Raw genomic sequence first — 27905 nt, 5'->3', positions numbered from 1 at the left:
CACGGAATTATAGACCCCGCCCCCACCCCGCAAGAAACCACCTGGGCCTTATCGGACCTCCACCACTCCACCTACACTCGTACACAAGGGTGCTACCAAGCCCCCCCCCCCACCCCCCACCCCCCCAATCACACACGATAGGCAAAAAATGTGTCTGAGGTATACATCACACACCACTCAAAAAAAGATTGTGCGATTGACGAATGATCGCACACAATTCAAAAAGCTAACCGTATGCGATGTCTTACAGACAATTTCAAAAAAAACGTGTGATGTAGCTTTCCGTCACACACAGTTAGAAAAGTGTAATTGTGTATGATGTCTTCCACACGATTTTTTAAGTCAATAGTGTCCGATGTAGCCTTTCATCTCATACAGCTAGAAAATCAGAACGGTATGTGATATCTTACACACAACTTTTACAAAAATAGTGTTAACGATGTAATATATCATCACACGAACATACAACCGTGTACAATGGTTTCCCATACTTTTTTTATGATAACGCGCTTATTTTCATGATCGCATTTTCTAATTCATTCCACGCGTGTTTGAGTGCGAAAGGGATTTGAGAAAGGGCACAGTTATTATTCTCTTTCATTTTTTAAGATTTGGATAAGCCCCTCTCGCGTCGCCCCCCTCATGGGCGACACGAGAGGCGACAGCCCTAACCTCCAGTGCCCCGACGTCTTCACTCCTCCCCTTCATCATCGTCTAGGGTTGGCGCTAGGCTAAGCCCATGTGTTGGCCGGTGGGTGGCGGAGGGGTGTTTCTCCTTCTCCCCTATCCACCATGCCCAAGCCCAAGGACGTCGACATCATACCACAGCCAGAGAAAACCGCCGTGCACCCGCTTGCTGCTGCTGAGACAAGACGCACCACCTCTGCTTCGCCGTGAACGCTCGACCGCTCTTCCACGCCATCCATCTCCATTGTCGTCACGTTGCCAGCCTGGGGCTAGAAGAGCGGCAGCAAGGCCGGAGCTGCACCGGCGGAGGGCGAGGCAAAGTCGCTGCTGCTGCGGCGCCGGAACGCCGAGCTGGAGTGGGATGTAGCGCTGCTGCAGCGCGCAGGTCGCGCGGTCACGCGCCGAGGCGGTGGAGGAGGCCAAGGAGAGGTTGTGCGTGCAGCTTGGCGAGGCCGAGTGCGATGTCCTTGAGCTCGCGTGCGCGTACCAGGGCCACGTCCAGGAACTAGTGCGGGAGCTCACCGCCGCATGCAGCAGATAGCAGAGCACCTAGACCCGCCGGAGACGGAGAGGCCAATCTCGTAGGTGATTCTGTGACGATTGACCAAGAGGCGTGTCGCACTCTCGATACGCGCAGTGCAGCGTGATGAGTGACATTTTTACACTCAGTTACCCATTATTTAAACCAAGATATATCAGTTAACCGAGATATTTGCTCTGATATCACCACTAATGACTAATGAATGCATAATCCACTAAAGAATGCATATTCCGCAAAACCTCTTGAAACGCTAACAAAACTTCACCTGATTTCCCTACTCGTGCGATTTCAGTTCAAATTCTTCCATGTGATCTATCTACAGTATGTTTCTCCTCCGGTCCCCAATTTATTTTTCGCAAATCCATGTTCTACATGCCTAGCATTGCCATGTCTAGGAAACGCATATTTTGTATCTAAATTTGATTTTGGCTTGGATTCGTTGATATTTTTAGAGGAGTATCATGTTTTGACTACCATAGGATCAATATTGTTTCATTGTACTAGACTGAAGCATTGTTTTGTAGATGCTTACGAGGAGGTCCACTCGCATTCATGGTGCTTCGAGTTCATCGACGAACACCGCACAACAACAACAACAACAACAACAACAAGTTTTAACTTAGGGGATCGTCTTCACCGATCATGAAGCAAGAAGGAAATACCAGAAGCTTAATGCAAGGAAGATCAAAGCAACCAAATGAGCTTGTGAGCCGACACTCTCCAAGCTAGGTATTACTAATGATTTCAATTTGCTTTGTGATAATGATGGGTTGCATCATTTTGTTTATCAGGGATGTGAGACATATGAACACATGACGCTTGAGTTTCTTAGTACTCTCTCGCATAATGTTGGTTTGGTGCTAAATGGATGTGAGGAGGAGGGGATCACTTTTCGTCTTTTGGACCAAGATTTCAACGTCACTCTTGATGAGTAGTGTAGTCACTTTGGCTTCACCAACAACAATGATGATCTTCGATATGATTATGATTTCACTCACCCACACCCGAGGCAATCCTTCTATCAGATGAGTTGACATTGCTCTAAGCAAAGAGCCAGTTGCATTGGAAGTCCTGCCATACGCTATTTCTATTATGTTATCACTAGCTCGTTGCAGGCACAAGGAGAAGTTTCTAAGGTGAATGATCAGAACATACTAATTCTAGGAAAAGCAACAAACCTTGATGTTGGATATTTGCCCAAACTAGGGGCAATATTTTTGCTACACCTCACACATCAAGAAAATCATGCACAAGGAGATATTGTGTGTGGAGGAGTGATCCCCATGTTGGCCAACTCCCTTGGCCTCAACTATAATCACCTTCGCCCCATTGTCAGTAACAACCTTATTAATTTTTGTGTTCTTACTAGCGTTGGAATGGTAGTAGTCAACCATGGTCGTCATTGCATCAAAATTCCTGGAGTTGCATACTTCTTGCCCACGCTTATGCCTAACTGTTTCTCGTAGAACATGAACAAATGCATTATGTTCCACGGGTAGGAGATGCAGCTTTTGACCAAGAAGGCCCTGAACAAGTAGATGAAGTAAAACTCACCACCGACGAAGAGGAGAAGCAGCCTCAATAAGAGCCACAACAAGAAGCCTACACCACCTACTCTAACCTCTACAATCTCATGGGCTCTATCAATCATACGAGCAGCCTTGCCGAGTCCCTTCAAGACAAGTCTGCCTACATGAGTTAAAGCTTCTCCAACTAGAGCCAAGGATGGGCTCCTGACCAACCGCCACAATGATCTCGCCGGTTTGGGCTTGCAAAAGCTTAAGCTTGGGGGAGGCTACTACCTCTTCTACATCAAGACGTGACGGTATTATTTGATAAATTGTAATGAGGTTGTAGAAGTGAATCCTAGCGCAATGCGCCGGTTTAGGCATTTCATTATGCGCTGATTTTTTTTAGCCAGTGTACTTTACTCCTTGAATATTTTTTGAATTTAGAGAACAATATTTGAACATGGGGACAAACAATTTAAAAGGCCTAAAAATTTTAAATTTAGAAATTTTCTTTACAATGAGACCAAAATTTTAACATGGGAACAAAAAATTGAAAATCCCAAATCTTTTTTGAATTTAGAGAACAAAATTTGAAGTAAAAGAACAATTTGAAAATCCCAAACAATTTTTGGAAACGTGAACAAATATTTTAATACATAAAAATGGAAATCTTTTAGAAATGTGAAAATTCCTTATGTTTTATGAATGTTCGATGATTTTTTGGAAAGAAGCAAACAAAAATTCCAAATTTCTGTTTTATGAGTGTTCGATGATTTGAACATTTTTCGAACTTCTGAACATTTTTCCAAATTTCTGAACAAATTTTGAAAAACAGGAACATTTTTTAAAATTTCAAATAATATTTCTAAAAATGCGAACTTTTTGTAACTTTCTAAACATTTTCTAGAAAACAACAATAAATTTTAAAAAGCAGATTGAATAATAAAGTAAATAAAACAGGAAAGAAAAGAAAAAACAGTTAATAAACTAAACAGAAAATCGAAAAAAGGAGAGAAAAGTAAAAAAAGGCAAAACAAAGGCAAAACAAAAAATAAATACAAAAGAAAAAAAGCTGGTTCGGGAACCTTCTAGGAGTTTCCCAAAACCGTAGAAAACCGGCGGATACCTCTAGAAGGATCCCAGGACCGAGAACGCTGAAACGCCTAAACGGGCCGGCCCAATCCTAACGACCGATCGATCTCCTATGCGAAACAGCGACATTTTGACGCAAAGCGCGTCAAATAGGGATTTCCGCGCAAACGTGCACCCTAGCGAGATGTGCTGCTAAATGGGCCGTTAATTCCGTTTTCCCTTTTCATCGGTTTTTCTTTTTCATATTTATCTTTATTTTTATTTTATTTTACCTTTTTAAAAGTTTGGAAAATAATTCAAATTCATGTTTTTTAAATCTTGGAATAATTTTCAAGTTTGTGCAATTTATTAAATCCAAAATATTTTTTGAAATATATGAATATTTTCAAATTTATGTACATCTTTTAAAATCTAAGAACATTTTTCAAATTGATGAACATATTTTAAAATCACAGACATTATTCTAGTTTTGAAAAAAATCACAGTTAAAAAAGCAAAAAAAGTTGAAACCAAGAATACGAAAGATAAATAATGGAAAAATAATAGGATACCCCACCCCCTCACATCGGCCAGCCCAAAAGTGCCGCCGTACACACGACTTAGGAGGACTCATGTTAACCTTTTTTTAGGGTTTTATTGATCAAAAGCCACATTATGTGGGATACAATTTGGACCATGAGGATGAACAAGCTCCACCTTAAAAAGCTAAATTATGTGCTTCACCATACGCAGCACGCCTAACCCTTCTAGTGTGATATGCCATTGCGCTGGAATGTTTGCCTCTGTGTGTGTGGTGAACAGCTAGCTAGAGTGGAGATGAATTTATTTAGAATTTATGCAGAACCTCATCCTTTCCAGAGCCTCAAAGCATCGATCACGGCGTCCACAAATGCATGGATCAATGACCTTGACGGCAGCCACATGGCGGGCCAAGCATAGCATTACAGTAGGGAGTATCGAGCCTCGTCCCGAGCGAAACGGTCTACTCCCTCCATCCTTTAAAGAATGTACTTTCAACTTTGTTGGAAAGTCAATATTTTTTATGTTTGACCGTATTTATATAATAATGCACCAACATTTACGCCATCAAATTATTATCACTAGATTCATGATAAAACATATTTTCATCATATACCTATTTGATTTCATAAACATTGATATATTTTTCCACAAACTCAGTCAAACTTTGAGATAGTCTGACCCTCCGACAAAGTTGGAAGTACACTCTTTAAAGGACGGAGGGAGTATATATAGACTACAATCTTAACTTAGACGCTCAAATTTAGCATGTACCGCACGTCAGGGAGATACCCGGACGAAAACCTCTACATCCATTGATAGGAACTACTAGGTCTCTCGATTAACAGCAGTATTGGGTAGCGATTAACGAGGTGGATTACAAGAATGGCGATCTAGGGTTCGTGAGGCGAGGAAGGGGAAAAGGAGAGAGCCGTGCCGCCGTTGCCTTGATCCACTGGATGGCGATACCTGATGCCACCGTCTCCTTTAGTACTTGGTGTGCTGGGCTTCACTTGCTCCATTCCGGGCCGCTGGTCCTGCAGCTGGGCTTCCTAGCGCGGGCCGCGCGTGGCTGGTCGGAGTCGCTGCCTGGTGGGGCACCCTCGTCAGGGGCGTTGACATCCCCCCGATCTTGAGTCGAGGCTTGCCCCCAAGCCTCAGCAAAGGGAAATCTTGCCCGGAGACTCTCCTTGTCTTCCCATGTCGTTCCCAGCGTGTCCGAATTGGATCAGCGCACTTGAACTTGCTCACACATCTTGCTGTTCCTCTGTTTCCATCTGGACTGCAACACTGCTGTAGGAACCGCAAGTTCGTCAGGACAGTGAGGTAGTTGAGATTCTGCTGTCATACCAGGGTGCAGAGCGTGGCGGAGTAGCGAGACATGGAAGACCGGATGGATGGTAGCATTGGCTGGGAGCTGCAGCTTGTAGGCCACATCATTGATCTTGCTGATGATCGTAAATGGCCCATAGAACTTGTAAGCGAGCTTGTGGTTAGCTCGAGGTGCCACTGATGTTTGTATGTATGGCTGGAGCTTCAAGTACACCTCGTCTCCGATGTCGAAGACCCTGAACGACCGCTTCTTGTCTGCCTGTGCTTTCATAACTTGGCGAGCCTTGTTCAGATGTTGTTGCAGCAGTTCCTGAACCGTGTCTCTTTCTTCTATCCACGAGTTTAGAGCGGGTACCGAGGTCACATTTTCTGTCATGATACCCCAATGTTTGGGTTCATACCCAAACATGGCCTTGAAGGGGGTCATGCCAATCGCTGAGTGGTGAGCATTGTTGTACCAGAACTGGGCCAGTGGAATCCAAAAACTCCATCGTCGTGGGCATGCCTATGTAAAGCAGCGGAGGAAGGTTTCCACGCACTGGTTGACCCGCTCCGTTTGGCCGTCAGTCTGCGGGTGATTGGCCGTGCTGAGCCGTAGTTGAGTACCTGCTGACTTGAACAGCTCCTGCCAGAAATGGCTGGTAAAGACTGGGTCGCGGTCCGAAACGATTGCCCCTGAAAGGCCGTGTATCTTGTACACCTGCTGCATGTACAGTTGTGCTACGGAAGCTGCGGTGTACGGATGAGCCAGAGGTAGGAACTAGCTGAATTTGGTGCGCTTGTCCACAATGACCAGAAGGCAATTGAATCGGCTGGATTGCGGCAGTCCGTCCACAAAATCCATTGTTATCATGTCCCATGGTTGAGAGGGAATTGGTAGAGGAGTCAGCAGTCCTGGGGCTGCTGCGCGATCTGGCTTCGCTTGCTGACAAACCGTGCAGCACTCACGTACTGTCTGACCTATGCTTTCATCTTGGGCCATGCGAATAGGCGCCGGATGCGTTTGTACGTCACTGGAAAGCCAGAGTGGCCGCCGACTGGACTGTCGTGGAAGGCTTGCATGATTCTTTGTTGTATCTGCGTCCCTCCCCCTAGCTAGATTCTTCCACGGAAGCGCAAAATGCCTGGCTGAAGCTAGAATCTGCCTTTTGGATCTTCTCGCACTGCCAGTTGTTCTAGCAACTTCTGGGCATGGGGGTTATTGTTGTAGCTGTTGGCCACGTCCTCGAGCCATGCTGGTTGGCATGACGATATGGCTGACAGCATCATTGATGGGTTTGCGCGGGACAGGGCGTCTGCTCCATTATTTTCTGCTCCTTTCTTGTACCTGATACGATACCTCAGACTGAGCAGCTTCGCAAATGCCTTTTGCTGCCAAGGTGTGGTGAGTCACTGCTCCTCCAGGTGTGTTAAACTCTTCTGATCAGTGTAAATATCGAATTCTGCGTGTTGCAGATAAGGGCACCACTGGTCCACCGCTACTATGATGGCGAGATATTCCTTTTCATACGTTGACAAGCCTTGGTAACGAGGGCTGAGGGCTTTGCTCATGAATGCTATGGGGTTCCCTTTCTGTTGCAAGATGGCTCCAATTCCTCGATCGCTGGCATCAGTTTCCACCATGAATGGGAGTTCAAAGTTGGGCAGTGCCAGGACCAGTGCCGTTGTCAGATGTTGTTTCAGAACTTGAAAGGCTGTCTCAGTCGTGGACGTCCACAGGAAAGGAACTCCCTTTTTAAGAAGATGAAACAGTGGTTTGGCGATCACGCCAAAATTTCGGACAAAGCGGCGATAACACCCTGCCAGACCCAGGAAACTACGCACATCTTTCACATCCTGCGGCGTCGACCATCTGGCGACCGCAGCGATCTTGGTTGGGTCCGTTGCCACGCCTTGCGCACTGATGACATGACCGAGATATGATATCTTGTTTTGACCAAACGCGCACTTGTTGAGCTTAACTTTCCACTTGTCCTTGCGGAGGAGTTCCAGCACTTGCCTGACGTGTTGTTTGTGTTCTTCTAGAGTGGCACTGAAGATCAATATGTCGTCAAAGAAGCAGATCACACAGACGCGTACCACTGGTTTGAGGGTGCCGTGGATCGCGCCCAGGAATGTGGGTGGCGCGCCCGTTAACCTGAACGAGACCACCAAGAACTCGAAATGCCCCTGATGCGTGGAGAATGCTGTTTTGTGCTCTTCGCCTGGTGCGAGCCGTATTTGGTGATACCCCACACGCAGATCTAGTTTTGAGAACCAGGTTGCTCCATGTAACTCGTCCAGCAGCTCCTCAATGACCGGGACAGGGTATTTGCTGGGCACCGTGATCGCGTTCAAGTGTCTGTAGTCGATGCATAGTCTCCATGTGCCGTCTTTCTTCTTGACCAAAATGACCGGCGAGGAGAATGGACTGGTGCTGCGTTGAATGACTCCTGACTTGAGCAGCGCTTCGACCTGAGCTTCAATCTCTGTCTTTTGTGCGGGCTTGTATCTGTACTGTCGAACATTGACTGGCTGAGCTCCTGGGATCAGAGGAATGCGATGATTGCATGCTCTCCTGGGAGGTAGACCCACTGGTTCCTCAAACACGTCAGGGAATTGGTCGACCACACTCTGAATGCATTCTGGAGTTGGTTCCAGCTCTTCTGTTTGTGGTGCAACTACACAGAGATGTATAACATGAGTAATCGCCCCTTTGTTGCATAGACTCTGAAGTTGAATGCTGTTGACTGTCTGACAGCTCGTCGAGGCCGCATCATGTCCCAAAAGGAGGAGTGGCCCCGCTGGAGTTGGTATCTCGATGAAACGCTCGCGCCAGTCAACTGTCATTGGACTGTGCTCTTCGAGCCAGTCCATTCCCAAGATAACATCATACGTACCCAGTGCAAGAACCTTCAGATCTGTATAGAACTCGTGGCCCTGTGCATACCACGCACAACCTGAAGCAACTTGAGTGCAGAGCAGTTCGCCACCATCTGCTACACGCACACGGCCTGGCTTGGAAGGCGGTTGAATGCCTGTCAGTCTAGCTGCGAGCTGCTCGTTAACAAAGGAGTTCGAGCTGCCAGAGTCCACTAGCATAAGCACCTCTTGTCCTTGGATCCAAGCTCTAAGCTGAAATGCCTTGGCCAATGTTCCTCCTGTCACCGCTGATAGAGAAATTGCCATGACCGTCTCGTCTGTGCTTGCTTCTGCAAGTTGGGTGTGTATGTTGTTGTCGAGGCCGAAGAGGTCGAGGAGTTCCTCGACCACGTGCAGCTGCACCGTGGTGGGGCACACGTGGTCATGCCCCCACCGCTCGCCGCACTTGAAACAAAGCCCGCGGGCGCGTCTGTAGTCGCGGAGCGTCTTGAGCTTGGACTGGTCGGCTCTGGCTGCCTCCGTGCCGCGCCGATCCGCTGCGGGCGCCGCTGGTACTGATCTCGCCGGGGGCAGAGGCAGAGGCAGAGGAGTGCCCTGCCGTGGCCCTTGCTCTGGTGGCCTGGCCAGTGAGCCGAACGATCCCTCCATCACTTCTTCTTGGACCAACGCCAAAGCGCAGGCCGTATCCAAGTCCGGTGGTCTCTGAACGAGCACCACCGCTCGTATATCCTTCCGCAGGCCCTCGACAAAACGAGTCAGAAAGTAAAACGGATGGATAGTGTCAGAATAAGATGCAAGATGATTAATAATCAGTTCAAACTGCTCAATGTATTGTGCTACTGATGCCGTTTGGCGGACAGAATAAAACTGCCTGATCAGGGTTTGGTGCCAATCGCGACCAAAACGAGTACAGAATAATGTAGTGAATTGCTCCCAATCAAAATCTGCTAGGCATTTCTGAATGGACTGTAGCCACACAGTCGCGGATCCCGAAAAATTTAGGGCCGCCATGGGAACCCAGAATGATGGTAAGATACCAAACATCTGAAAGTATTGTTCGCACATAGTCTTCCACAAGTTTGGATTATCGCCCGTGAATTGTGGAAATGCAATGGATGGGTGTGACTGGCCTAACCCTGCGAGCATCTGACTTGCGTGTGCAAACGGTGACAATGCAGATGGGGATGCTGCCATGGAGGAGGACGGACCTGTTGCCGGGGGTGGCGACGGCGTCAGGAAGGACGCCGCCACGTTCCCCCGTGGTAAGTTAAAGACGTCGTGGCCATTTGGCCCTTGCAGATCGCTGCCCGTGCCGCCACCGGGCCCCTCGAGGACGTCGGTCGTCGCGGAAGGGCTTGGTTTCGGATTCTTCCCTTGACGGACGGCGGTTGCGCGCCATCTGGAGCGCCGCCACCGCATCCCCCAGATCGGAGACGCGCTTCTCCAGATCGGGACGCCAGTTGACCAGCTCGTCGATCTTGGCCGTGGATGCCTGGATCTCCGCGATTACCTTGTTTTGGGCCTTGAGGGTGTTGTCGAGCCGGTCGAGGAATGCCTCGATCGCCGGATCCATGGCGACCAGGTGAGTACGCGCTTGCCGCAAGCCTCTGGTCTCGATTATCTGCGCCAGAGTGGAGCGAGGTGGAGGAATCGCTGGTCTCTGATACCAGATGATAGGAACTACTAGGTCTCTCGATTAACAGCAGTATTGGGTAGCGATTACAGAGGTGGATTACAAGAATGGCGATCTAGGGTTCGTGAGGCAAGGAAGGGGAAAAGGAGAGAGCCGTGCCGCCGCTGCCTTGATCCACTGGATGGCGATACCTAATGCCACCGTCTCCTTTAGTACTTGGTGTGCTGGGCTTCACTTGCTCCATTCCGGGCCGCTGGTCCTGCAGCTGGGCTTCCTGACGCGGCCGGCGCGGGCCGCGTGTGGCTGGTCGGAGTCGCTGCCTGGTGGGGCACCCTCGTCAGGGGCGTTGACATCCATGGATGCACCATGCACCTTGCCGGCGGGCACACGGCGTGGCAAGCATAGCAACACAGTATGGAGCTATCGAATTAGCCTGGCACCATCGACGACTCGACTCGAAAATGCACCACACGTCCCATGGAAGCCAACACAAACGTCTCTACGCTGAAGAATTGGCTGCTTCCCGGACTAAGAATTCCAATTTGAAGTAGACATGCAGTCCAATAGTACTACTTCAGACATGGAGTACAATCCACCAACGTCAATATCTGCAGCTGTCTGCCTGCTCAGTGCTCACTAGTCAAGTGCACAAATTTCTTCAGTCCCGTAAAAAATAGAATGCCTAGCTAGGATAAACACCGACTGCTGCATGTCATTCCTTGTACATGCTCAATTTCTCATACGTATTCCACACCGTGTGAGAGCATATTACTGATGTGCCACTGTATTCTCTGCAGAGAGCGTGCATGAAGATTGAGGAGACAATGGTCACCGCAAGAGTTGCGAGCAAAGGCGGCGAAGAACAAGATCTACTAGGAATTACTAGAACTGAAGATTATCGGGAGTGCTAGTTCTGGCACATGGTATGAGAGTCCTACATGCTGCGTTCAAATTTTTGGTTTAGTTTCGGGACATGTGTGCAATGTAGTTTGTTTACCGCTTTCGATATGAGAAAGTAGTGGATGCACCCACCTTTGATGCACCCACGGAGTGAACAGTAAATTCATAGAAAAAAATTATAAAATTCTAAAACTTCGTGGATGTGATTATGAGCAAATGTTTTAGAAGCTTGCAAAGTTTGGTCACCAAAAAACGTAAAATGATCTCAATACAAAAGGAAATAAAAGTGATGCTCTGCACCCACGTTACTGTTCACATGTTCTCAACACAAACTTTGTTCTTTTTGTACAGACCTCATCAGATGTCATTTAGCCACCAAATTTTGCAAGCACCTAAAACATTTGGTGAAAATCACATCCACAAAATTTCAGATTTTTTTGATAAGTTTTGCTAAGTTTGTGGAAAAGTCTGTGGATTTGAAAAATATGTTCAGGAAATTTGAAAGAATTTTGAAAAATCATGAATTTGACACAATGTTCATGGATCTGACAATAGTTCATGTATTTAAGAAAAGATCAAAAAATAAAAACATCCATTAATTTGACAAAAATGTATTCTAAAGATTTTCATTTAAAAAACCACCCAAAAAAGGGGGGCGAGTAGGAAACAAAGAAAATGGAAAAAAGATGGTTGGAAGCTCCTAGAAGCTTGCCAAGACTGATTGACGAATGCTTTTTTGGGAAAGTGGATGGAGATGCATGCACGCGTTGATCAAGGGTTTTTCTCTACCGGAGGGGGGCTTGATCATGCAGGGGCTCTACATCAACCTTGCTGCTCTTCGGATGATGTGTGAGTAGTTTACGACAGACCTACGGGTCCATAGCTAGTAGCTAGATGGTTTTTTATCTCTCTTTGATCTTCAATATAATGTTCTTCTTCGTGTTCTTGGAGATCTATTCGATGTAATCACTTTTTGTAGTGTGTTTGTTAGGATCCGATGAATTGTGAGTTTATGATCAGATTATCTATGAATATTATTTGAGTCTTCTCTGAACTTTTTTAAGCATGTTATATAGCTATGTATTTCTCTCTGATCTATTGATTTGGTTTGACCAACTAGATTGATTTTTCTTGCAATGAGAGAGGTGCTTTGTGATGGGTTCGATCTTGCGATGCTCAATCCCAGTGACAGAAAGGGACATGACACTTAAGGATAAAAAGCTGAGGTTTATTCATATTAATTGAGTTTACTTTGTCTACATCATGTCATCTTGCTTAAGGCGTTACTCCGTTCTTTACGAACTTAATACTCTAGATGCATGCTGGATAGCGATTGATGCATGGAGTAATAGTAGTAGATGCATGTAGGAGTCGATCTACTTGTCTCGAACATCAACCCTATAGACGTGATCATTGCCTTAGATATTGTCATGATTATTTGTTTTTCTATCAATTGGCCAATAGTAATTTATTTACGCACTGCATGTTATCTTCAAGAGAGAAGCCTCTAGTGAAAACTATGGCCCCCGGGTCTTCTAAATAATAAATTAAAATCCAAAAACACCTTGCTACAATTTTATTTATTTATTATATTTTGTGTTTTTATTTATCTATTTATCACTACGAGATTTAATCCTTGCAATTAACTGCCAAAGAATTGACAACCCCTTGTTTGCGTTGGGTGCAAGTATTTGTTATTTTATGTGTAGGTACTACTAACGAGTTGTTGCATGATTCTCCTATTGGATGGATAATCTTGATTTCTAACCGATGGAAATAGTTATCTCTACTGTATTACATCATCCTCTCCTGTTCGGGAAAATCTCAACGCATCTCACAAGTAGCATTGAGCTACTCTGCATTTTAGATACAATTTTTTTAGGACAATTCATGGACAAATTTAATATAGTCACATGTCTCAAGGATGTCTTTTGATAGATTCCTTCATAGTTATAGTATATTCTGACACTAAACATAGCTTTGCATTTTCAAGGATGTTTTACGATAAATTCCTTCATAGGCGATCCGATAAATACTTGCAAAATCGCTGCGATGTGGATTCCAAGCGTTTATTGTAACATTTCGAATATAATTGATTATTATGGCTATGACATTTGTACCTAAGGCCCTGAGTTTTAGTTTTGCCCCGGGCCCCCAAAAACTCGGGACCGGCCCTAGATGCATGTAACACGTCATCATGATCAAAGGAATGGTGGTTAGCACGATGGAAAGGAAGGTTGTCGGCAGGGTAGCGTGTCGAGGGAGCTGAAGCGTGGTGGCCGAGCAAGGTCGAGACCTCGCGTCTTGCTACATTATCCTGGATAAACTGATAACATATGAAGTGTCATGGCTTTAGTTCAGCTTTAGTTCAAATTTGAACTAAAGCCACGATATTTTTTGAATCAGAGGGAGTAACAATTAGCAAATGTTTGAATGTTTAAAAAAAATGTTCATGTCATTTATGGAAAAAAAATCAATGTGTATAAAAACATGTTCACCATGTATTTAAAAAGTGTATGTGTGTATTTGAAAAAAAGCATATAAAAAGGTGAGAAAAAAATGTAAAAATATATGAAACTGATACAGAAAAAAGAGAGGAAAAAGCCACATGGAAGCTTATAAAACCGGTCCGAACCAGTTCCCGAAACTGCTCCCATAAGCTATGGGAACACATGTTATGGGCCAGCCCGTGCTCGCGCTAGAGGCGAGACAAGCTACCGTCTACCTCCCGTGAACAGAGGAAAACAGGGTCGACAAATTGGGCCAAGGAGATAGCCGATGATCTTACACAAACATTTCCTTCACATGCTCTACAGATAGTTCACAAAAAAGTAAACATGCTCTAGAGATAAACACCCAACAAGCTATTTAATAGATGTTTTTGTGGGGAATTATTTAATAGATGGTAACACAGGCTTGAGATAAGTAGGTCTAGTACCTATATTACTGGGATTATCCATGTGCATTTCGTTAGAAATAAAATTCATGATGGGCTGGCAAGTTCAGGTTATTAGACCACATAATTTTTAACCACTTAATTTTGGTTTGCAAAATATGTAAGTTGTAATTCTCCTGAAATATGGCCTTGTGCTACGGTTATCAATGCACTTCATCTCATCACTGAGCATGGTTGTATATTTACCTTTAGCCATTTAGGGCAGAGCTATTCAGGCCTGGAAGACATAATGATCCTTGCGGTGACGATCGCGATGTTTATAGCAGTTACCAAGTTTCTCATGCGGTCAAAAAAAGTTTCTCATACAGTTTGTAATCACTTTAGTTAACTGCACTAACACTTTATTGATTCTTCAAAAATATTTACACATGATCTTTCTAACCACATTACTTAACTGCAATAACATTTCCCATGTCCTGAGTGGTTGTGGGTTTCCCGGACGGCCTGTAATCTCCTTCACTTGTTCTGTAGATAAACATATGTTGCTTAATAGATTAATGACACTTGATCTTATGACCTGCATAAAACATCTCCTTCACACTTGCTTAATATTGATGCATGATCTTTCTAACCGCATTACTGAACTGCCATAACATTCCCCCTGTCCGGTGAATTGTCTTATAAATTATTTATCTGTACAAGTAGTAGACGCCTGCGCGTGCGGGGAGTGGGGGGTTGGGGGGGGGGGGGGGGGGGGGGGCCTCAAAGGCACTCACAAAAAAATGCATTTGAAAGGGCAATATCAACAATAGGCAAAATGGCCCTATAAAGAGAGATTGTCCGGCAGTAGAGTATATAGTGGTCTATGTGTAGTTTTATGTGCACATCTCAGCCTCACAAGAAACAGAGCATCCACTATAACTAAGAAGTGAAGCAAATAATTGCCATGTACTCCCTCCGTAAAGAAATATAAGAGCATTTAGATCACTAAAATAGTGATCTAAACACTCGTATATTTGTTTACAGAGGGAGTACTGTTGCTTACCAGACGAACCCTATCAATTATGACAGGAAGGGCTATGAAAGCGTGAGATGGTGAAGCAATTAACCAACAAGGAACATGAGCAATTCAGCAACAAAAAGCAACATCAATCAGTCAACCGCCTGTGCTGGTTGTGATTGTCAACTCAGATATGTGCCAGTGAAACCAGCAATGACCAAGTTATTCCCCTGTGGAATAACACTACATAAAAAAAAATGACAACTTGGTTTCTACCTACCTGTCATCTAACCAGCAGTGGTATCAGGTTAACGGTGTGCTGTTTCAATATCTTCACTGAATCGTGGACTGGTGGTGGATGGCGTTCCAAAGTTCACATCTAGCAGATCATGTCGTCAAAAGGGATCATACATATGCAAGCAACAGGATCATATTTCATATGTATGCAAGCGACAGGAGCGAATTCAGCATATTGCAGATCATATACAAGTAGGCGTGCATCTGAGAAATATTATGTGCTCTCTTGAGAAAAGATGTTTGGCCTTGACATGAAACTGCATAGTTACTTGAGCAAAACTTATATGCAGCATACATCTTACATCACTTGCAAATTGCATATACAGATTATCGGTATGGATAGCCTCTAGACACATCAGGAACCTCTCCGACATTAAACCCTCGGCACCTAAGACCTAACACAAAAGGGAAAAAAGAACAGAAAAATAATCTGAACATGGCAAGGGGGAAAAACCAATACCAAGCAAATATGAACAGCAGCAAGATGACCAAACAAGTATGTCTTCTGCCAAACTCGAGCATGCCTGAACAAATAGGACACCATAGCAGATATGCCCGGTGGGGGACACCGGTAGCAGATGGCCGTGCACCAGACAAGATCATAGTGCATATAGATATAATAAGAGAAGTAATGCAAGGAGATGTTACGGTGTCCCAATTGAGGTTCAGTATTGACAGCAATGTTCTCATGGATTTCACTCCAGGTTTCAGCAGACCAATAATTCCAGTAAGAGTTGCTAAGTACAGTTCATCTAGCGGAAGAGATGTGTGGAGGAAAGTAACTTTGCAATTTGAGGAGTGCAGGAGCAAACAATATGCAGGTTCAGATCTATTGTGCTAACAAGTGGCACTCTTGATGCAGATCGTTATATTAGATGCAAGTGCAACCAAGATGCTCAGGTGAGAGCACAAATTCTACAGGCAGCATACAATACATGCATAATAGCTTGCTAGTCACACATCAAGCATTTCAGTTGTAAAACTGTGATCTCCTGCACATGCTCTGGAGATAAACATGTTGCTTAATAGATTTATGGTACTTGAATTTATGATTATGCATGATTTTTCTAACCATATTACTGAACTGTAATAACAATCCCCCAGTCATGTAAAACTGTAATTACACGTATTCCGAGCCGGTACCTACAGGTTGTAATTTCATACTGAATGGCAATATGATAGCTATCATGTCGGTCTTATAAAGTCTTCATCTCTGCTAGTAGACAACAGAGCATTTCAAAGGCATGTAAAGAACATTTCAAATGCCCTCGCAAAAGAAAAAACAGCATTTGGAAGGAGAATATCAACAACAGCCGAAATGGCCGTATAAAGAGTGATTGTCCAGCAATAGAGTATAGGGTGGTCTATGTGCAGTTTCATGTGCACATCTCAGCCTCACAGGAAACAGAGCATTCACTATAACTAAGAGGTGAAGCACCTAATTGCCATGTATTGCGTAGCACACAAGCCCTATCAATTATGACAGGAAGGGCTATCCTAGTGTGAGACGGTGAAAGAAAGGATTCTAACACACATAAGCAGACCAGGAAACATGAGCAATTCAATAACAAAAGGCATCATCAATCAATCAATCGGCTGTGCTGGTTGCGACAGCGGTAGGTCAGCTCAGATATGTGCCAGTGAAACCAGCAATAATCAATTCATTTGCATGTAAAATAACACATAAAAAACTGACAACTTGGGGCTTTATTTTCTATACTTTGCATATCTCACATACTAGTTGTCATCTACTCCCTCTTGCTCACTTTTATAAGATGCTGTAGCCATTTCAGACAGCAGTCAAAACAGTACAATGTCTGCTGTCTGAAACGTCTTATAAAAATGAACAGAGGGAGTAACCAGCAATGGTATCAAGCCAATGGTGTACTGTTTCAAAATCTGCAATGTGTGGTGGTCAAAGTTGCAGATCATGTTGTCAAAAGAGATCATATATATCCAGGCAACAGGATCATATTTCATTTGTATGCAAGCAACAGGATCATATTTCGTTTCTATGCAAGTAACAGGATCATATTTCGTTTGTATGCAAGCAACAGGAGAAAATTCGGCATATAGCACATCATATACAAGCGTGCATGCATCATAGAAATATATGCTCTTCTGAGAAAACAAATCTTGGCATTGCCCTGAAATTGCAGTTACTTGTGAAAATTTTATATGCAGCATACATTATACATCACTTGCAAATTACATATACAGATTATCAATATGGATAGCCTCTAGACATATCAGGAATCTCTACAACACTAAACCCTCGGCACCCTCAGATCTAACATGAAAATTAATCTGAGCACGATAAACAGCAAAGTAAAGCAGGTAAAAACCGATGCCAAAAGAACTACAAAGACCAGTAAGATCACCAAACAAGAAGACACTTCATGCAATTTCTCACACACCATCTCAACAGACAAATAAGGAAAGACCAGATCAACTAAGACGAACCAAAAGTAAGAAAAACATAAGCATGCCTAAATAGGACAGCACGCCGGTATCAGACGGCCACACACCAGACGAAATCAATACTACATATTTGATACTAGGAAAACTAATGCAAGAAGTGGTTAGACGAACCAAAAGTAAGAAAAACATAAGCATGCCTAAATAGGACAGCACGCCGGTATCAGACGGCCACACACCAGACGAAATCAATACTACATATTTGATACTAGGAAAACTAATGCAAGAAGTGGTTACTGTGTCCCAATCGAGGTTCAATGACAGCAAATATTATCATGGATCTCATTTCAGGTTTCAGCAGAGAATCGTTCCAGTAAAAGCTACTGTACTACATACACATCTCCAGTGGAAGAGATGAAAAAAGATTTCCATGGAGGTTAATGCCGTCGTAGTGTGAGGAGTGCAAGAGCAAACAATATGCAAGTTAAGATCTATAAGCTGAAAGGCAACAGGTAGCATTCGTCATTGAACGCAACTTAGCCAGGTCTCAAGTCAAGTGCGACATTTTTGTTTGTATGGCAGGATGCAAGAAGCTGGCCCTGTCACCTCAACTACCTTGGAAATTACTGCAGACAGGGTGTGGGGAGCATTTTGGAAGATGCATCCCTTCTCATCCAATTTTGGAAGTTCTGAATTTTTTTTGATAGATGTCGTTTTCATTGACTCTATGAATGTGAATTGGCAATTATTTTCCAGAATACAACATGAACAGACCTACGCTGCATCCCTACTGCACAGCTCCTCCGCGAAGGTCAGCCTCCCCGCAGCAACGTTGAAGATGAACCGTGCATTCACCTGCTGCGCAGCGCCGATCACCGTCCGATGGGACCCATGGCCCTCGACCAAGAACCGTGATGTCGTGCCAATCACCTGAAACAGCTTCCCCGCCGTGAACCACATGTCACCGCCATCCGCGAAGTGGAACACCATGCTGGGGAGCCGCGTCCGCACCGTCCTGGAAATCTTGTTGAAGACGAGCGGGCCGCCGGGTGGCCCCTTCACCTGCTTTGATCCTAGCTCATTCATCTGTGCCACCAGCTCTCTCGCCACGACAAGGTACGCTGGCTCCACTATCTTGGTGATGGTCTCAGCGGGGTTGATGCTGCAGCCGTGCCTGGTGAAGACATGTCTGTCGATGTCAAGGCGCTTGTTCCCTAGGCTGATGCCGATGAGGCTGAGGTGGTAGCCCGAGGCACTCGCGGTGAGGGTGGTCGTGTGGGCGTCCCGCGGCAGGCTTGGGACTTCTATGCCAAACTGGATGAAGCCACCGGGGTTGCGCGAGGTGGTGGGATCGGGTAGGCAATAGGAGAACCTCCCGCCGGCGTGCGAACCAAACTGCGTCAGGAACGAGAGTGGCGAGGGGCTGAGGGAGAGCACCCCGCCGAGGATGTCCTCGTTGTAGAACCCAGTGGTGGCGTGCGCGCAACCAAACGCCACACCAGAAATTGACTTCACAGCACTTCGCCCGCTATGACGCAGGTGGAAGGTGTCGCGTGCGAGGTACCCGGTGGCGGAAGGGAAGGCGAAGGAGCACCCGTTGGCCGAGTGGAGGCGGTGGTAAGGTGGGACGCAGACAGGGTCATTGCTGTGGACACCACGGAACGTGGGTGACGCAGCCGGCGAGAAGAGTCTGCCGACTTGATGCAACGGTGGACGACACGGCTCACACATCACCCATGACGTGCTGGTGGAGGTGTCAAGCGCAAGGACCTTCCGCCTGCCGCCTTGTCCGGTGCCGATCGACACGAACACGCCATGCACATAGTCGGACGGCGCCAAGGCCAACGGGCGCAGGTCCTTGACGGTGTAGGAAGAGCCATTGCCAGCGTCCCCATCAGGTACCCGACTAAGGGCAACAAGCTGGAAGCTCGTGCCAGTCACATTGGCTGGCTGCGCCCATGCCATTGCAAAACTCAAGAAGAGTACCGGGAGAACTGCAAGTAACTTGAACATGGTGGCTCAGGAATTCAAGCATATACTAGCGGCTCTATGCTTCTTATTCTTGTATATATATACCAGGTATTCTTGAAGATGGCTGCCATTGATTGACATGAAACTGATCTAATCTAAAGGATTTGGGTATCCTTCCAATGGGTTCCTTTCATTTATAAGCTAGACTAGAATCCTTTCTGTTGGCCCAAACATTTAATAGTTCTTTGGAATAGCAGGAAGGCAGGAATTAGTGACTTCAATTTAAACAACACATTTATCATCCAAACAATAAATGCCGGTACACTTGAGTATCACTGCCTCTTCAACACTTGAATACTGTTCTAAAGGAATTGGGTATCCTGACAATGGATTCCATTCATTTATAAAGCTAGAATGCCTTCTGCTGGTCCAAACATTTAATATGTTTTTGGCATAGCAACATATCTATCATTGAAACAATAAATTTAGACATTTATCTAAGATTTTTCAAGTTCTCTGTATGTGGTTGTAACAGACTTACATTGTACAACATCATTCTTATTTTTGACAGAAATACAGATTGGTGATACTTCATGAGATTCGTATACAAGGCGACAGCAAAATCCTCAGGATTGCATATGAATTTCGATATTGTCGATCAATCTAACCTTTCCAAACCATGCGGCGACACAAATGACAACAGGGCGGTCGATCATCTCCACAGGTACCAAACTTTCCTGCTCCACAATCTGCGTTGGCATCACAGATTTATTCAATATAAATCAAAAGTTTATTATGATCAGTATAAACATGTTGCTTGAGAAGCTGAGATGCCCCGCGTGGTTTTATTCTTTTTATCAAAATCAGCAGTATGCTGTTCTAATAAGAAATAAAATAGCTAATTATGCTGAATTGGGCTGTCTGGTCCTACAAATTATACAAGTATACCATATTGATTTCAAAGGTTCTCCAGGAAACAACCAGCACCAGTGTTACAACAAAAAGGGACCATACAAAGTTAGGAGTACTTGAGATGCTCAGTATGGCATTATTTGTTTTCAAAATAACCAAAACTGTACATTGTTCCAGAAGAAATGTATAAATTATTATGCTGATATTAGGATCTCTGATGCTGCAAAATGCAAACTAAAGCTAACATCATGGAGATTTCAAAGGTTCTCTAGGACACAACCAGCATCAGTATTACAACAGGAAAGTAAGTGAATCACAGTAGGCTACTCCCTCTGTCTCAAAATGTAAGGCGTTTTTTGACACTATGATAATGTCTATTTCAGAACTCAATCACTAGATAAATTGCTTTACAGAAAACACTAAGGACACTTGAATATAAAAAAGGTTTCAATATTACCTCAACATAATCAACCCGACCGCCAGCTTCAGTCAGCGTCTGCACTATCTGATCCTTTATATGTTCGCTAGCACTGTTGCTATTATTCAACGCAGCAGTTCTAGCATTTACCAGTGATCTACTAATGGATAATGCCTACAAAAAAAACAATTATCAAAGACAGATTATATTTCATCATATGTAGGAGTATCATAATTGTTTGTTCCATGACATGTATCAGCTTCTTAATCTTGTCTTTGTGGACTACCCAAAACAATAATAATACAAAGACAATCATAAATGATAAGGCATTGTGAGAAATTTAAAATGAGCACTGCTATACACACGACGTATGGACGCACGATCCACAAACGACAAGTCAGGTACATCGTAGGATCAGCTGGGGGTTTTAATCTGTGTGGCTCCTGCTCCCGTCAGGCACAAATCGTCCAGCAGTCAATCGTGTGCAGAGCACTTTCGATTTAAAATTTTGCTGTCTTTTGTAAACGCACCCTTCAAAAGTCAGAATACAAGTGTGCAAAAACAGTGTCAGTTTGTGCAGAAGACGAACCTTCTCCCTTTCCTCAGGCGATAGGCGGACGTTGCGAGAGCTCATGGCAAGACCATCTGCTTCTCGCACTATTTCTGATCCTAATATCTCTACGGCAAAATCAAGGTCGCGAACCTGAAAACAGCATGAGCATATCTCTGTAACTGAAGCAACTGAAAATACTCTGAGCTAACAGAATTAATGTAACCGAGGGCCCGAAGCATCAAAACAGAAGCAGACATGGTATCCGTCAGAGCATCAATTCTAAGGGTTCCTTTGATTCAAAGGATTTGCATAGGAATTTTGGAGGATTAGAATCCTTAGGAATTTTTCCTATATTGATTGTTTGATTCATAGGATTGAATCCTATAGGATTTTTTCCTAAGGAATTTTTTGTACTACTTTCCATAGGACTTCTAGCATCCAGTCAAACCTCTTTGAAAGAATCCTTCGTTTTTCCTATGATGCAATCAAACAACCTAAACTTCTATAGGATTGAGATGAGCATGACATTTCAATCCTATGTTTTTCCTATTCCCATGTTTTTACAATCCAGCGAATCAAAGAGGCCCTAAGTGGTTACTGAAATGGAGGCAAAACTGCTCCCGAAAAAAACATTTGTATGCACTGCCCAGAAGAATGTACTTATCAGGTTATCAAAACTGTCCATCTAGGGGATCTGTAACTCCCCAAGTAATTGTCAAATTCTGTTACTCACCATTCGGCAGATGAGACGCCATTGCTGATAATCCTTCTTCCCGAACATGGCGACGTCAGGCTCGACGACGTTGAACAGCTTGGCGACGACGGTGGCCACCCCACGGAAGAACACTGGCCGGCTGGCCCCACACAGCCCCTTCTCCAGCCGCTCCACCCGGATCCACGTCTCGTGCCCGTCCCCGCCCGCCTCCAGGCAGGAAGAGGCCGCAGCGCCGCCCGGAGCCTCGGCGGGGCGGCCAGATACAGCGGCGCCGCGGTAGTACAGGTCTGGGGGGTTGAAGACGGCGTGGACGGCGCCGGTGGAGGCGAGCTTGCGGAGGTCGCCGGCGAGGTCGGAGGGGTAGGTGGCGAGGTCCTCGCTGGGGGCGAACTGGCTGGGGTTGACGTAGATGGAGACGACGACGGCGACGGGGCCGGGCACGGCCGCCGCGGCGGAGACGAGCGAGAGGTGGCCCTCGTGCAGGAAGCCCATGGTGGGCACGAGCACCACCGTCTTGCCCTCGGCGCGTTGGCGCCGCGACCACGCCCGCATCGCCGCCTTGTCCCGGATCACCTCCGGCTCGCCCGCCACCGCCGCCATGGGATTAGGAGCAGGGCAGTCGTCAGATGAGTCCAAGCGGGGAGCGGAGAAAGAAGTCAAAGTTTCGGAGGCGACGGGGAAGATGACAAGATTGCGGCGGCCTTTGTGGGGGAATCGAATCGGGAGGCGAGAGCGAAAGAAGCGTTTTTTATTCAAAAACAAGACAGCGACGGGTCTGGTTTTGGCGAACCGTCACGTTGCTTCCGTTCCGCCGGTCGATGCCAATGCTGCACCTGATCGCCGGGTCTTCCTCGCCTCCGGTTAGGGCTCGAGCGACCGCGGGCGATGGTGGGCCGTCGCCGCCGCAACAGCAGGAGGGAGCAGGCGAGCGCGCCGGAGGCCGGTCTGCTCGAGAGGGAGGCGTCGGAGGGGGGAGAGATCCTGAGGAGGAAAAAGGAGATGATGGAGGCGATGGCGGCCACGGATCTTTCACCGGGCACGAAGCCCGCGACGGAGCCGGCCAGAGCCGGGAAGAAGAAAAGGAAGAAGGTGGTCAAGACGAGGCTACCGCAGGCGCTCATCAAGCAAATGATGGCGAGCCCCTACAGGCCCATGCCCATCCCCGACGACGAGCTGGCCAAGCGTCCCAGGTACTACCGCGAGTTCTACGCCACAGCCATGGATCGAGCCGACAAGGTCGCGGCCTACCAGCGGGCCCTCGTCAACCAGTACGTGGCCAGGGGCTACGCCGAGGACGAAGAGGAGGTCACCGACGACGAGTCGGAGGAGAACTAGCCAGGGCAGCAGCAAGCAAAGGGGGGCATTCAAGATGTTCATCGGCTCGTGCTGAATAATTCCTAGTACTACAGTACATGTTATTTACCAATTACCACCCTGATGTTATTATCACACCTTAATTGCTAGTACTAGTTATCCCATTGCTATTTTGGCTGCAAGAAATTGGCATAACCTTGCCTCATTTCGGGGCACCAAATAGCACGAATTCGACAGGAAATTGCAGCAAAAGCATCACTAGAACACACATGATGACTACTACTGTAGTTGTCTATGACAGCAAACAGCACATAATCATCATCATATAGTTCAACAATCCAGATCCACATTTAACTAAAGCATAAAGTGAGTGACTAGTTACATAATAAACTCACCTGGTTCTGTGCTTCGCAGATTATGTAACAACACTTCAGCCCAACGGCAACATCTTCTTTGGGGCCATCTTTTTCACCACTTTCTTTACATTTCTTTGTAGAGAAACAGCTGCCTGGCTCTGAGATGCTGCAGCTAGTTGCCTGCATATATAAACACTTGTATTTCTTAGGAAGATTAAAAGTAAGATTTAGTAGAGCAGAAAGGTAAAAATTACCTTCTAGTCACAGGCCCTGGGCTGGCTTTCAATGTTGCCGCACGTGCGGTAATGAACAGCAGCAGCAGCTTCTACACATGCAGGTTCGTCTAGCCAATCGACCATCTTTCAGAGATGTCTTCTTGCTCTTCCTTTCTTCCTGTGAACAACAGATCACAAATGTTAGTAAATTTACATACAGGTATAGAACAGTATCTGAAAAAACAGGTTTGAATGCCATTTTTTGAGACCTTCTCATGCCTTATCTCTGAATCAACTGATTGCCAACAAATCCCAGTGAGATCTTCAGCACCTCCACCAAGAGCATTGACAGCACCAAACATGCCTCCCAAATGGACAAGAAGAGGACACTGATGGGTGTATATATCAGCACCAATACATTCTGAAACACAGCTCCAGATTTCCTGGGGTTCAGGAGTTCAGGAGTTTGGTGCACACAGGGCTCTAGGTTGGCATTCCTCTTTTCTGTCAGGAAATTAGAATGTGGTATTTTATCACATTAACCTTCACCGGAGGGACAAGCGTGTCGTCCAGCATCTCATATATCTGTATTGTGTGTCAAAGCATTGTTCGTGGAATAAAATAAGCTTGTTCATCAAAGAGATCGATCACCCTGGAAAAAATTCAAAGAGATTGATCAGCTGGTGCAAGCTTGCAACTGCATCGACAGCTCACACTGTTTCAGTCGGTCGATCCTTCTTCATCATCTGGGGGACAAGCGCGTCGTCCAGCATCTCATATATCTCTGCACACTGTGGATGCCCCTGATCCCTGGAGAAGAACATGTGGGTCCTCGCATCCACCACGATCTGGCTAACCCCGGACGTCCTCCTCACGTTGCTCCCCTTCATAGACTTCCACACACCTGCCATCTCCTCCCACCTCCCACCTGACCCAAACACATTGGCCAGAACCTTGTAGTAGCCATCTGAATCTGAACCAGGGGGGCCGTCAGACTTGGCAAGAGCCTCCCCCACTTCCCTTGCTGCATCCACCTCATTATGCATCATGCAGGCCCCCAGCAGCGTCCTCAGGACAGCGTCGTCGCGCATATCCAATGGCATGGCGGCGACGATCTTCATTGCTTCCCTCACATGCCCTGCACGGCCGAGGATGTCAACAAGGCAGGTGTGGTGCTCGATTGTTGGCTCGAGCCCGTAGCGGCGAACTGATGCGAAGATTGCCCGGCCTTTGTCGACAAGACCAGCATGGCTGCAGGCTGACAGCACTGCGGTGAAGGTGGTTGAGCTGGTTTTGTATCCATGTCGCAGCATCTGAGCGAAGGCCTGCAGCGCGTAGGAGGCACGGCCATGGTTGGCGAAGGCTTGCATCATCGATGTCCATGTGATGGCATCCTTCTCTTGTAACATCTTGAAAGCTTGCCAGGCAGAGCGCAGGTCCCCACTCCTTGAGTACATGGTGATCAGAGCGTTTCCTAAGGAGGTATCTGACAGGAGACCTCGTGTGGTAGCGAAACCATGGATTTGCTCAACTTCAACTGTGCTGTTGGATGTAACCAAGACACTGATCAATGTGGTGATGTCAGGAGATACTGCTGACCGGAGCATGAGAAGAAATAAACCAATCACTTCGTCCTTACGCTCGTCCTTGGCATAGCCATGGATCAGGGCATTCCAGCTCACCAGGTTCTTTGCGGGCATCGAATCAAACAATCTCCGAGCCTCGTTCATCTGGCCGTCGTTGGCATAAGCAGTGACCATCGCATTCCATGCCGCAATGTCCTTGTTTCTCGGCATTCTGTCGAAGAACTCTCTCGCCATCGAAACGCGACCGTTCTGCGCTAAGCCAGTGACCATCGTGGTCCAAGAAACCACATTCCTACCCGGCATCCTCTCGAACAGCCGGACCGCCTCGTCCACTTTCCCAGCACGGAGGAAACCGGAGATCATGGCGCTCCAAGAATACGGGTTCCTCTGGGGCATCCTGTCGAACAGCTCCATGGCCTCCTGGAAGTGGCCGTGGTCGGCGTAGGCCTTCACCATGACCGTCCAGGTGACCACGTTCCTCTCCGGCATCTGGTCGAACAGCTCCCTCGCCTCCCTCAGCATCCCGCTGCGCGCGTACCCCTGCGCCATCGCCGTCCAGGAGACGACGTTGCGGGCCGGCATCGCGTCGAACAGCTTGCGCGCCTCGTCGACACGCCCGGCGCGGCGGTACCCGGATACCATGGAGGTCCACGCCGCCACGCTCTTGACCGCCATTCCGTCGAACAGCCTGCGGGCGCGGTCGACGCGGCCGGCCTTGAGGTGCCCGTCGAGCGTGACGGTGTCCGGATGGGGGCCGCGGGCGGACGCGGGCGCCTGCGCGCGCGGGAGGTCGCGGGACCTCAGGTGGAGGCCGATCGTGGCGGCGTAGGCCACGGCGTCCCGGCGCGGCCTTTCGTCGAGCACCGCGCGGACCTGGTCATCGGCGGTGTGGAGGTCGCGGCGGGCGGGGGCTCGTGGATACTGATCGGCGCGGTTTGCGAAGGCGCCATGGAGGCGGGAAAAGACGGCGTGGAGCGAGGGACGGAGGAGCAGCCGCCGGCGCCTCCGGCGAGGAAAGGCGCGGGACATGCTCGGCTCCGCCGTCTGACGGGAGAAAAGTTTTTTTTGTTTGTTTTTTGAATGTTGCGACGGGAGAAAAGTAGGTAGAGTGGCAACGGCTCGATTTCTGCAGTATCTGGCGTCTGAAGTTGTTTCTGAATCTCTGCACGTTTGCCCTCTACACAGAAAAATTCACATGTGTTTTTTTCTTTCTAGGGAAATGCCATCGTGGCGGTTTGTTATATTCATGTGTAAACAGGGTTACATCGTTTGATAAAACATCGGACTGGCAGAGAACCCTTGTGAGTCCTCCGGCTTACTAGCCAACAAATCTGCCGCCATATTGGCTTCCTAGGACATCCAAGATTCACATGTTTGTGCAACAGAGGGAAAGAAGCTCCGTGCTACACAATATTTGCCTCCTACAGGATACCTGGTATTTCTTCCGTTCGAAAAAGTTTGTCTCAAACTTGTCTTTCAAGTAGATATATCTTGGTACTAGATACATCCATTTGAGTGACGAGCTTTTCCAGACGGAGGAAGTACTCAATTAAGCAGGCGCTTATGTGGACATAAGGAAGCATTGATTTAGTTTCTGGTGGTGTGATACAACACATTCCAAGCCGAGCTTTACGTAGCTGCTCCTTCACAAGTTTTCCCTGAATGAAACCAAATATTAGGAGAGAAAAAATCCAACAAATAAATTAAAAAAAAATAATGCATATAATGCGGCTCTAGAACCTAGCGAGGGTGGCCGTGTGAACTCACGAAGAGCAATGTCTCGCTGTAACATTTTTCAGAATTGCATGTTCAGTACTACTCCCTCCGTTCCTAAATATTTGTCTTTCTAGTTCCTAAATATTTGTCTTTCTAGAGATTTCAACAACTGACTACATACGGAGCAAAATGAGTGAATCTATACTCTAAAATATGTCTATATACCATTTGAAATCCCTAAAAAACAAATATTTAGGAACGGAGGGAGTAGAACAAAGCTTTGCCTAGATTCTGTACAACAGAGGCAGCTTTCAAGGATACAAGATGATTCACATTGAGTGCCTGTGACTTCTTCAGAGGAAAAGAAAAGAGCTCACTAGTCCAGCTCCGCAAACATAATGTTGGGCAGAGCTTCCAAATACCTACTGTACTATTCTGTCCAATCAAGGATGTAAAAAAAA

The 27905-nt window shown here is 46.4% G+C and overlaps 4 protein-coding genes and 1 pseudogene across 6 annotated transcripts; 1 reads left to right on the top strand and 4 right to left on the bottom strand.

The window, feature by feature from the left end:
- The first annotated feature begins 897 nt into the window (after positions 1-897).
- On the top strand, positions 898-1228 carry LOC147977267 (uncharacterized; annotated as a pseudogene).
- A 4350-nt stretch (positions 1229-5578) lies between these two features.
- On the bottom strand, positions 5579-6109 carry LOC147977266 (uncharacterized). The gene has a single exon (XM_087521114.1). It carries the CDS (start codon positions 6107-6109, stop codon positions 5579-5581), a length of 531 nt encoding a protein of 176 aa, XP_087377240.1.
- Positions 6110-18178: 12069 nt separating this feature from the next.
- LOC125553199 (aspartyl protease family protein 2-like) lies at positions 18179-19984 on the bottom strand. The gene has a single exon (XM_087519230.1). The coding sequence runs from the start codon at positions 19699-19701 to the stop codon at positions 18463-18465; it is 1239 nt and encodes a 412-aa protein (XP_087375356.1). The 5' UTR covers positions 19702-19984; the 3' UTR covers positions 18179-18462.
- Positions 19985-20125: 141 nt separating this feature from the next.
- On the bottom strand, positions 20126-22976 carry PANC (pantoate-beta-alanine ligase). The gene is made up of 4 exons (XM_048716997.2): positions 22276-22976; positions 21579-21692; positions 21029-21163; positions 20126-20408 (listed from the first exon to the last, which is right to left on the bottom strand). The coding sequence occupies exons 1-4, from the start codon at positions 22855-22857 to the stop codon at positions 20286-20288; spliced, it is 954 nt and encodes a 317-aa protein (XP_048572954.1). The 5' UTR covers positions 22858-22976; the 3' UTR covers positions 20126-20285.
- A 744-nt stretch (positions 22977-23720) lies between these two features.
- On the bottom strand, positions 23721-26833 carry LOC125553198 (uncharacterized). 3 transcript variants are annotated; one of them, XM_048716993.2, is made up of 3 exons: positions 24412-26833; positions 24182-24320; positions 23721-24107 (listed from the first exon to the last, which is right to left on the bottom strand). In XM_048716993.2, exon 1 carries the CDS (start codon positions 26755-26757, stop codon positions 24853-24855), a length of 1905 nt encoding a protein of 634 aa, XP_048572950.2. In that variant the 5' UTR covers positions 26758-26833; the 3' UTR covers positions 23721-24107; positions 24182-24320; positions 24412-24852. The 3 variants fall into 3 exon arrangements, with proteins under 3 accessions (XP_048572950.2, XP_048572951.2, XP_048572952.2); XM_048716994.2 differs by having other exon boundaries at positions 24182-24316; XM_048716995.2 differs by having other exon boundaries at positions 24182-24312.
- Positions 26834-27905: the final 1072 nt, after the last annotated feature.

The sequence above is a fragment of the Triticum urartu genome, chromosome 4A (genome assembly GCF_056163025.1).
Source record: "Triticum urartu cultivar PI428250 chromosome 4A, HENAU_Tu73, whole genome shotgun sequence".
Classification (NCBI taxonomy): Eukaryota; Viridiplantae; Streptophyta; class Magnoliopsida; order Poales; family Poaceae; genus Triticum; species Triticum urartu.
This window is presented reverse-complemented; position numbering and strand designations above follow the sequence as displayed.